The sequence below is a fragment of the Falco punctatus genome (genome assembly GCF_963210335.1).
Source record: "Falco punctatus genome assembly, chromosome: 4".
NCBI lineage: Eukaryota > Metazoa > Chordata > Aves > Falconiformes > Falconidae > Falco > Falco punctatus.
In genome coordinates, this window is record NC_137583.1 from 14,015,368 (window position 1) to 14,025,754 (window position 10,387).

General features: G+C 67.1%; 1 protein-coding gene across 1 annotated transcript; it reads left to right on the plus strand.

The window, feature by feature from the left end:
- Positions 1-45: 45 nt before the first annotated feature.
- LOC308063088 (laminin subunit beta-2-like) lies at positions 46-10,375 on the plus strand. The gene is made up of 33 exons (XM_080385582.1): positions 46-226; positions 376-539; positions 630-765; positions 947-1,020; positions 1,127-1,315; positions 1,393-1,456; positions 2,294-2,496; positions 2,584-2,704; positions 3,001-3,189; positions 3,275-3,454; positions 3,531-3,643; positions 3,771-3,850; positions 3,928-4,063; positions 4,204-4,359; positions 4,469-4,596; positions 4,679-4,796; positions 4,914-5,106; positions 5,176-5,319; positions 5,445-5,676; positions 5,747-5,910; positions 5,990-6,214; positions 6,775-6,989; positions 7,081-7,177; positions 7,247-7,619; positions 7,691-7,875; positions 7,952-8,193; positions 8,261-8,464; positions 8,554-8,698; positions 9,060-9,267; positions 9,351-9,492; positions 9,606-9,782; positions 9,857-10,016; positions 10,094-10,375. Exons 1-33 carry the CDS (start codon positions 184-186, stop codon positions 10,228-10,230), a joined length of 5,337 nt encoding a protein of 1,778 aa, XP_080241708.1. The 5' UTR covers positions 46-183; the 3' UTR covers positions 10,231-10,375.
- The last annotated feature ends 12 nt before the right edge of the window (positions 10,376-10,387 follow it).

Here is a 10,387-nt window from a genome sequence, read left to right on the forward strand (position 1 = left end):
GCTCCGGCCGGGATCCGCCCCGCGCTTTCCGCACAGCCCCGAGCGCTGCGCCCGCCGCCCAGCGCGGAGGGGGGCGGGAGGGACCGGGACGGGGACGGGACCCGGCGGGGCGGGACTGGACGGGACGGGACCGCCGGGCACCTGCCGAGCGCTCCCTTTGCGCCCCCTCTGCGCGCCCCCGCCATGCGGAGCCCCGGCGCCCTCCTGCTGCTGCCGCTCCTGGCCGGTGAGTGTGCGTCCCCCGCAGCGGGGCCCGGGTCCGGCCCGGCCCCGCCGCCCTGTTTCCGGGTGGCCGCGGAAGGGGCCCCGGGCGGCGGCGGGGGGGGTCCCGGGTGTGCCCCCCCCCCGCGCCCTCAGCCGTCCGCTGTCCCGCAGGGCTTGGGGGAGCCCCGGCCCCCGACCCCCCCCAGGGCTGCGCCCGCGGCAGCTGCTACCCGGCCACCGGGGACCTGCTGGTGGGGCGAGCCCCCCGCCTGAGCGCCACCTCCACCTGCGGGCTGCGCCGGCCCCAGCCCTACTGCATCGTCAGCCACCTCCAGGTGAGCGGGACGGGGACCGAGGGCACCGGGTGGGGCTGAGTGGGACAGGATGGGGATGGGGACACGCACCACTGAGCCTCCTGCTCGCAGGAGGAGAAGAAGTGCTTCGTCTGCGACTCGAGGCGGCCCTACGACGCCCGTGCCAACACAAACAGCCACCGCATCGAGAATGTGGTCACCACTTTCGCCCCCCGCCCCAAGAAAGCCTGGTGGCAGTCGGAGAATGGTGAGCGGCAGGCGGGGGCGGCAGGGCGTCCCGGGGGGCTCTTCTTCCCTTCCTCCCACGCTGAGGAAGTGTGACTCAGCCAGCGGCCGCAGCCGCACCCCTGGCCTGTGGCCGGGTTGGGGGGACGAGCCCCAGGGACCCACAGGTGGATGATCCCCAAAGTCACATGTGCTGTCCCCAGGCGTGGAGCACGTCAGCATCCAGCTGGACCTGGAGGCCGAGTTCCACTTCACCCACCTCATCATGACCTTCAAGGTGGGTCCCAGCATGTGGGTACCCAGGACAGGACAGGATGGGATGGGATGGGATGGACCTGCGGGGGCTGTGGGGCTGGCCCCCGTCCCAGCTGGGTGTCCCGCAGACCTTCCGCCCTGCGGCCATGCTGGTGGAGCGCTCGGCTGACTTCGGACGCAGCTGGAAGGTCTATCGCTACTTTGCCTACGACTGTGCTGCTGCCTTCCCCCACGTCCCCCGCGGACCCCCACGCCGTATTGACGACGTTGTCTGCGAGTCCCGCTACTCTGACATTGAGCCCTCCACTGAGGGGGAGGTGAGGCCCTGGCAGTGCCCCAGGAGGGTCGGGGGACTCCCCGCTGCTCTCCCCTCACTGCCCTACTGTCCCCACAGGTGATCTACCGGGTGCTGGACCCCGCCATCCCCATCCGAGACCCCTACAGCCCTGCCATCCAGAGTGAGTTGCCTGCCCTGGGCTCCTGCCTGGCTGCTCTATTTTGAGCGCAGCTATTTTGGCTGCTCTCTCCCAGCTCTGAGCCCCACAGCAGGGTCAGGGCCAGAAGCAGCCTGGGGGGGCTTGGGGCCCCCCTGCACCCTGCCCTATGCGAGCGGCTTCAGGTTGAGAGGAGGGGAATGGCTGTGCTGGAGCCAAGCCCAGTGCTGAGCAGTAGCTGTGGTGCAGGCTGGGGTCACTGGTGATGGGCAGAGGAGCCAGGCCAGACGCAGGACACAGTGGGTTAATCACCCAGGGCTAAATTTAGGCCGGGAGCAGGAGGGGAGGAATCTGCAGGGCTGGGCTGCTGGGAAGCTGCAGTCCCCGGGGAGCCATCCAGTTGTGCTGGGGCCCCCCGGCCTGTGCCCATTATGCAGAGCCCCCAGCAGTGAGTGCCCCACCACCCAGAAAGGTGCTTTTGCCCAGGACGCTTGTTCTGCTCTGGTGGGGTCCCAGCCCTCATCTGCTGGGGGACCTGGAGAGCCCTGGCCCAGTGCACAGCCTGACCGTGCACAACCACATGCACAGGAGCTGAAGCGCCGCAGCTATGTACAGCCCAGCCTGGCCCTGTGCAACCAGGTGCATGTGAGCCAAACCACACACAGCTCTGTGCCAACAAGCTGTGCCATAGAAAGCCACACACAGCCCAGCCCGATGGTGTGCAGCTCTGCGTGGACACCCCGTGCCACCCACAGCCGCCTGTGGCCACGCACAGCCCACCCCAGTCATGCCCAGCAGAGCCGAGCCGTGCGTGGACAAGCCCGGACACCCCGTGCCAATGCCGGTCTCTCTCCACCCCAGATCTCCTGCGCGTCACCAACCTGCGAGTGAACCTCACCAAGCTGCACACGCTGGGGGACAACCTGCTGGACACCCGGCGGGAGATCCGGGAGAAGTACTACTACGCGCTCTATGAGCTGGTGCTGCGTGGAAATTGCTTCTGCTACGGGCACGCATCTGAGTGCGCCCCACTCAGCGGGGCCCCCGCCACCGCCGATGGCATGGTAGGGCAAGCAGGCCCTGCGTGCCCTTCTGGAGTCAGGTAGCTGTGTTGCTTGGTTCTGCAGCCCCTCACCATGGCATCCTGGCAGGTGCACGGGCGCTGCGTCTGCAAGCACCACACGCAGGGGCTGAACTGCGAGCGATGCGAGGACTTCTACCAGGACCTGCCCTGGCGCCCGGCCAAGGGCTCCAGCACCAACGCCTGCCGCCGTGAGTAGCTGTGCCGGCACTGGCTCCTGGCTCGGAGACCCCGGTGCTGGGGCTGGCAGGCTGTGCCATGCCAGGGGTTTTGGGGTACTGCATGCTGGGGTGAGGTTGGGTGGGGACTGGCATCCTGCAGACCTGCTGTGGGGATGTTGCAGGCTGGAAGTTTGGAGAGGTTTGGGATTGGGGGCTGCATACCGGGGTAGGGGGAGTCAGGGCTGGGGAGGTTTGGCACTGGGGGTGCTGCCTGGCGGGCGGGGGATTGGGGTGCAGCATGCTGTGCTACGGTGCTGTTCCCACAGGCTGCGACTGCAACGAGCACTCGCGGCGGTGCCACTTCGACATGGCCGTCTTCCTGGCCACCGGGAACACCAGTGGGGCCGTGTGCGATGGCTGCCAGCACAACACCATGGGCCGCCGCTGCCACCTCTGCAAGCCTTTCTACTACAAGGACCCCAGCAAGGACCTGCGGGACCCTGCAGTGTGCCGAGGTCGGTGTCAGGGGGTGCGCGGCACCGGACAGGCTGTGTGGGGTGGGCTGTGGGGTCAGGGTGCTGATCCTGCCTGTGCCCCCAGCCTGTGACTGCGACCCTGAGGGCTCTCTAGAGGGTGGGCTGTGCGACGGCGCTGACGACCCGGCCCGCGGGCTGATTGCGGGGCAGTGCCGCTGCAAGGAGCACGTGGCTGGTCCCCGCTGCGACCGCTGCAAACCCGGCTTCTTCGGCCTCAGTGCTGCCAACCCGCAGGGCTGCCAGCGTAGGTACCGGGGCGGCACCAGCCGGGGTTGGGTATGTGGCTTGACCCTGCCAGACGCCACTGGCTCTCCATGCAGGGTGCCAGTGTGACCCCCGTGGTACAGTGGCCGAAGGCAGCCAGTGTGACCCTGTCAGTGGCGAGTGCTTCTGCAAGCGGCTGGTGACCGGGCGCAACTGCAACCAGTGCCTGGTGAGTGGGGCTGTGCTGGGGGCTGTGCACAGTGCTCAGGGCCATGCATGGTGCTCAGGGGCCAAGCACAGTGTTTGGGACAATGGCACCACAGCCAGGTGCTCCCTGACACCCTTGCCCTCTGCAGCCTGAGCACTGGGGGCTGAGCCATGACATCCCAGGCTGCCGACCCTGCAACTGTGATGTGGGAGGTGCCCGCGACAACCTGTGAGTCTTCATGGGGATGCAGGGGCCAAGGGGCATCCCTGCTGGCATCAGGGGTGATGGTGTCGCTGGGGTACCAGGTGCGCCGTGGAGACGGGACAGTGCCGGTGCCACAGCCATGTGGTGGGACGACAGTGCAACCAGGTGGAGCCTGGTTTCTACCACATCAACCTGGACCATTACACTTACGAGTCTGAGGATGCTCAGCTGCATCAGGTAAGGGACAAAGGTGTCCCTGGGGGGGACATCAAGCAGAGCAGGGCAGTGGGCGACTCTTTGCATGGCCCCTAACCCAGCACGCACCACTCTGCCCTGCTGCCGGCTAAGGCAATTTTTGTGGTCCCATCTCACACCAGGGCTCGGTGGTGGAGCGTGAGCCCCCCACGGACCATCCAGCTTCATGGACGGGGACAGGCTTTGCCCGCATGCTGGAAGGCGGCTGGGTGGAGTTTCATGTGAACAACGTGCCTTTCTCCACTGAGTATGATGTGATCATCCGGTATGAGCCCCAGGTGAGCATTAGATGGTGAAGCTGGCAGTGGGATGTATCGCCAAACTGGGGGATGGTAGCGGGGAGTGCAGGACAGAGCATTTTTGGTACAGCCTGTTCTCTGCTGGTAGCACCCAGAGCCCTGGCAGGAGGTAAGGCTGAGGGTGCTGCGCCCCAGCCCTGTCTCCGCTAGCAGCCCTTGTGGAAACACCATCCCAGCTGATGACCAGCTGTCCACCAGCCTCCCCTCTGGTGCCAGGTGAGTGCCTTGCCAGGACTGGGCTGTGCTGGGGCTCATGGGAGGCACCCACCTGCCCATGCTCTGCTTTGCTCCTGCCCAGGTATGTGGTACTTCCCCAGCCTGTCTGCCTGGAGCGGGGTGTCTCCTACACCCTCCGCCTGGAGCTGGGCTGTGCCAATGCTCAGCAGGATCCCACCACCAGTGTGCTCATTGATTCGGTGAGAGGTGGTGGGGCAGCGCCATGGGGGATTGCAACCCTTTGGTGGAGCAGGATGCAGGCACAGGGGACACAGGGAGAGACGGGCATGACATCCCACTGGCTTTTTTTCCCCCAGCTGGTGCTCATGCCCCGTTACTCCTCACTGGAGATGTTCATCGCGGGTGACCCCAGCTCCATGGAGCGCCAGGAGACCTTCAAGCGGTACCGCTGCGCCCAGCCCTTCTACACCGCAGGGCCCTCGCCTGTGGCCGAGCCCTGCTCCAGCCTCCTGCACAGCCTCTCAGCCATCCTGCATGATGGGGCACTGCGTGAGTATGGCCCCACACCCTGTCCTGCACCCCATGGCAGCTGGTGCTCACCCTGCTCTCTGCCCGCAGCCTGCCTCTGCGACCCCCAGGGCTCACTCAGCGCCGAGTGCCAGCCACAGGGCGGGCAGTGCCAATGCAAACCCAATGTCATGGGACGGCGCTGCCACCGCTGCTTCCCAGGAACCTTTGGCTTCGGGCCCGGTGGGTGCCGAGGTGAGTGCTGCGAGGCTGTGCCGGCCCAGCCCGGAGAGGAGCCCAGGCACCCCAGGGCTGGGGACACCAGGGAGGGATGCTCTCTGCGGCCTGGGGGCAGACAGTGTGGGTGCCATGCCTTCCAGCGTGCCAGTGCAGCAGCGAGGGGTCAGTGAGCACTGTCTGCGACAGCACCACGGGGCAGTGCTCCTGCCGTGAAGGTGCCCATGGCCCACGCTGCGACCGCTGCCAGCCCGGCCACTGGGGCTTCCCCACCTGCCGGCCCTGCCAGTGCAACGGGCACGCCGAGGACTGCGACCCCTGGACAGGCAGCTGCCTGCGCTGCCGCGACCACACAGACGGCGAGAGGTGCCAGAGGTAAATGTCCGTGCCTGGAGAAGGCAGGGTGCTGCCAGCCGCCCTGGCCCCAGCTGACTGCCTCCCGCAGGTGCGCAGCCGGGCACTTTGGGAACCCAGCGCTGGGCTCTGGGCAGCACTGCCGGCCCTGCCCCTGCCCTGAGGGGCCTGGCAGCCCCCGCCAGTTCGCCACCTCCTGCTACCAGGACAGCCGCTCCCGGCAGGTTGTCTGCCACTGCAGCCCTGGCTACACAGGTGGGTGCCCACCTCAGCACGGTCAGTGCCCTCAGGGGTTCCCCATCCCCGGGCACTGCCCAGCACTCTGTGCCTGCAGGTCCCCGCTGTGACGAGTGTGCCCCTGGGTACTACGGGGACCCACTGCAGCCTGGTGGGCGCTGCCTGCCCTGCCAGTGCCACGATAACATCGACATGACGGACCCGGAAGCATGCGACCGGCACACAGGACGCTGCCTGCGCTGCCTCTACAATACAGCGGGGCCTCACTGCGCCGAGTGCCAGCCTGGCTACTATGGGGATGCTACACGGCACAGCTGCAGGCGTGAGTACCCGTGGCCAGGCCAAGACAGACTAGGCTCCAGAGCCCAGCATGGCCCTGGGGACCAAGCTGCCCATGGCTGCCCTTGCTCGTGCCCAGTGCTGTGGGGTCCTCTGGGCTGTCTCCTCTGCCCAGACCTGGTACTGCAGCCCCATCCTTGTCTCCATGCCCAGCTTGTCCCATCCCATCTACATCCTCATCTCATGCCCATTACTGTCCCCATTGCCATCCGCCATCGCAGTCCCCACTGCCACTCTGACTCTGTCCCCATCCCATCCTTATCCCATCTGTATCTTGACCCTGTCCCATCTCCATCCTATCGCCATCAGCTCTTCCCTTCCCACGTCCAAATGATCCCCACCCCTGTCCAATCTGTCTCCCTCCTGCCTCCACCCTTAACCACTGCCATCCACACCCTATCCCTGCCTGTGTCTCCGTACCATCTGCACCCCCATCCCCTCTCCATTCCAGTCTCATCCCCATCCTGTCCCTTTCCTCATCCTGTCCCCATCCCCTCTCAATCTCCCTGTCCCTGTCCCTGCTCAGTGCCCATCTGGTTCCAGGTTGCTCCTGCAACGCATTGGGCACTGATGCCAGCACCTGTGGGCCCCAGCAGTGCCAGTGTGATAGGCGCAGTGGGCAGTGCTATTGCCTGCCCCATGTGGAGGGCCAGAGCTGTGATCGCTGCAGCCCCAACTTCTGGAACCTGGGCAGTGGGCAGGGCTGCCAGCCCTGCGCCTGTCACCCCCAGCACGCCCTGACACCTGCCTGCAACCAGGTGAGATGGAACAGGGACAGGGGATGGTGGGTGGGATGGGGCTGGGGGCATGCTGCAGCAGCGCCGGCCTCACCCGTGCTGTGGCTTTCAGTTCACAGGGCAGTGCTCGTGCCGGCCGGGCTTTGGGGGCCGGACCTGCGCCAACTGCCAGGAGCACCACTGGGGTGACCCACAGCACCAGTGCCGAGGTGAGAGCCACTGCTGGTGGGGGGGACCATGGCAGGCCCCACGGTGCTTTGACACTGCTTTTCCCACAGCCTGTGACTGCGATCCCCATGGCATCATCACTGCCCAGTGCCACCGTGGCAGTGGCCACTGTGAATGCCGACCTGGCATCTCTGGAGTCCGCTGTGACCAGTGTGCCCGGGGCTTTGCCGGTGCCTTTCCTGCCTGCCAGCCCTGTCACCCTTGCTTTGGGGACTGGGACCGGGTGGTGCAGGACCTGGCTGCCCGCACCCGGGCACTGGCACAGCGGGCCAGCCTCCTGCAGCACACTGGGGCTGCCAATGCCTTCGGGGGCACCTTCCGACGGCTGGAGGAGAGCCTGGCCACTGTACGTGATGTGGTGGCCACCCGCAATGCCACCGCTGCCGCCGCCGCCCACCTGACACATGCCACGGAGGGGCTGCGGTGAGCACCCGATGCAGGGCATGGCTCCCGGGGTGTCCCCGGGGGTGGGTTGTCACCCCCTTGCCTTGCAGGCGGCAGATCGAAGAGGCGACGGAGAGGTTGACGCGGCTGGAGGGGGAGCTGACAGCTACCCAGGATGCCAACTTCAATGCCAGTCACATGCTGAGCGCGGTGGATCGGGGTGCTCGTGCCCTCAACCACAGCCTGCAGGACCTGGAGCAGCGGCTGCATGCCCTCAAAACCTCCAATTTCCTCGGTGAGCCATGCCACCGAGTCGGGCCGGGGTGGTGGGACCATGGCCGGGGATTTGACAGGGCCCCTGCCACCCCCAGGCGCCTACGACAGCATCCGCCAGTCCCACTGGGAGTCGCGGGAGGCCGAGCGCTGGGCAGACGCCTCCAGCCGTGCTGTGCCCAGCCCTGTTAGCATCTCAGCAGCCACCCGGCGCCGTGCTGAGCAGCTCCTGGCCAGCCACCGGGATGACTTCAATCGCCAAAATGCAGCCAGTCGGCGGGCGCTGATGGACTTGGCAGCGAGGGCACAGGCACTGAGCCTGCACCCACTCAATGAGAAGGTGGGACATGCGGAGGGAACCAGGGGGACAGTGCCCAGAGCCGGCCTGAGCCTGTGCTGCCTTGCAGGTCTGTGGTGCGACGGGCGACGTACCCTGTGCCGAGAGCCCCTGTGGGGGAGCTGGGTGTCGGGACGAGGATGGGGGACGGCGCTGTGGGGGTCTGAGCTGCGGCGGGGCCGCGTCCACAGCTGACAGTGCTCTGGACCGGGCACGCCATGCCCAGGAGGAGCTGCGGCGGGCTGCCGGTGACGTGGCCCAGCTCTCCCACAAGGTGCGTGGCACCGGGCGCTGGTGGGAGCAGGTGGCACAGCCGTGCCCCCCAGCCCTTGGGGTTGGTGCTGAGGATCTGTCCCTGCTCAGGTAGCTGAGGCCAAGGGGAAGGCAGATGAGGCCCGGCTGCGGGCACAAGCGGCTCTGGACAAGGCGAACGAAACCAGGGCCCTTGTGGAGAGCTCCAACAAGGAGCTGCGGGAGCTCATCAGCCACATCAAAGCCTTCCTGAGCCGTGAGTGCTGGCGTGCTGGGGGGCTGGCCGCCCCTGCCCAGCCCTGTGTGGCTCTGCACCTGCAGCACACTGCACTGACACTGCACCGCACCGCACCACACTGCATGGTCCCCGCACTGCATGTGGGCTGTACCACCCCGGCATGGCATGGCACCGCACCACATCACACAGCTCCTGCCCCATGCTGTGTTGCATGGTCCCTGCCCTGCCCCAAACATCCTGTGCCTCCCAGTCACCCCCTTTCCCTCTTGCCCTGCCCCACACTCCCTCCCCGTGGTTCTGCCCTCTGCTGCCCCTCGTTCCGCCTGTCCCCTCTGCCCCAGGGTGCTGCAGGGGACACACTGACAGCTCCCACCCGCAGAGGAGGGGGCTGACCCCGAGAGCATCGAGGTGGTAGCCAGCCGGGTGCTGGAGCTGTCACTCCCCGCGGCGCCGTCCCAAATCCACCACCTGGCCGAGGAGATCAAGACACGGGTGCGCAGCCTGGCCAGTGTGGACACCATCCTGGAGCAGACAGCTGGTGACGTGCGCCAGGCTGGGCAGCTGCTGCAGGATGCCCAGCGGGCCAGGTGAGCCTGGGGATGTGGTAGCACAGCCCTCCCGGGGACCCCTGGCTCCAGCTGGTGCTGAGGCAGTGCCTCCCTGGCCGCAGGTCACGGGCAGAGGGTGTGCGGGGCACAGCTGAGGCGGTGCGGCAGGCGTTGGAGGAGGCACGGCAAGCCCAGGGTATGGCTGAGCAGGCACTGCACCATGCTGCTGGTGACATCCAGCACAGTGAGAGAGCTCTTGGCATGGTAAGGGCTCGGTCCCCATGCCCTCAGCCCCATGGGGGTGGGCAGGGCCCTGTCCCCACCATGGGGGCACCCTGACTGTGGCTGCCCCCCCCCCCCATACTGCTTCTCCCCAGATGCAGGTGCAGACGGCGAGCGCAGAGCAGCGGCTGGCAGGTGCCATGGGACAGATCGGGATCCTGGATGGGCAGACGGATGCCCTGAAGGTGAAACGTGCCAACAACAGCCTAGCAGCCACACGTGCCCAGGAGGTGGCTGGCATCGCGCGGGACCGAGCCGGAGAGGCTAAGCAGGTGGGTGAGCAGGGGTTCTGGGGGACCATGGGGGTCTCCCAGGGGTCCCCCTGACTGGGCCCGCTGCCCAGCAGGTGCTGGAGGGGCCGTTGCGGGACCGGTACCGGACAGCACAGGAGCTGGTGCAGCACCGGGCACAGGGTGCACAGCAGGCAGGCAGCCGGGCACAGCAGCTGCGGGATGAGGCTGCCGGGCTGCTGCAGGATGCCCAGGGCAAGCTGCAGCGGCTGCGAGGTGAGGCCAGGGCAGGGGGTCCAGGGGGTCGGGGTGGCAGGTGTCCAGGCTGACCCATGTTCTCCCTGTCCCCGCAGCGCTGGAGGAGGCGTATGAGCGGAATGAGCGGGTGCTGGATGCCAAAGCAGCCCAGCTGGGCGGGCTGGAGGCCAGGATGAGGGAGGTGCTGGCCACCATCAACCAGCAGGTCCAGATCTACAACACCTGCCAGTGACCCCCCCCCCCCGCCCCAAGGGGTCCGGACCACCCCCACCCCGAGCCCCCAGCCTCTCCCACTCAGCCTCCACCTGCCCCTGGAGCCGTGGGCAGGACGGGGGCTGTGGGGCACCCCCCTGCGTGAATAAAGTTACAGAGCAAGACTGCTGCACCTC

Bases quoted from the DNA above. Each gene is read 5' to 3' on its own strand.
- LOC308063088 (XM_080385582.1), top strand. From the start codon at position 184: ATGCGGAGCCCCGGCGCCCTCCTGCTGCTGCCGCTCCTGGCCG. The intron at 3,455-3,530 runs GTAGGTACCGGG...CTCTCCATGCAG, and splicing joins CAACCCGCAGGGCTGCCAGC to GGTGCCAGTGTGACCCCCGT. The intron at 9,783-9,856 runs GTGGGTGAGCAG...GCTGCCCAGCAG, and splicing joins GAGCCGGAGAGGCTAAGCAG to GTGCTGGAGGGGCCGTTGCG.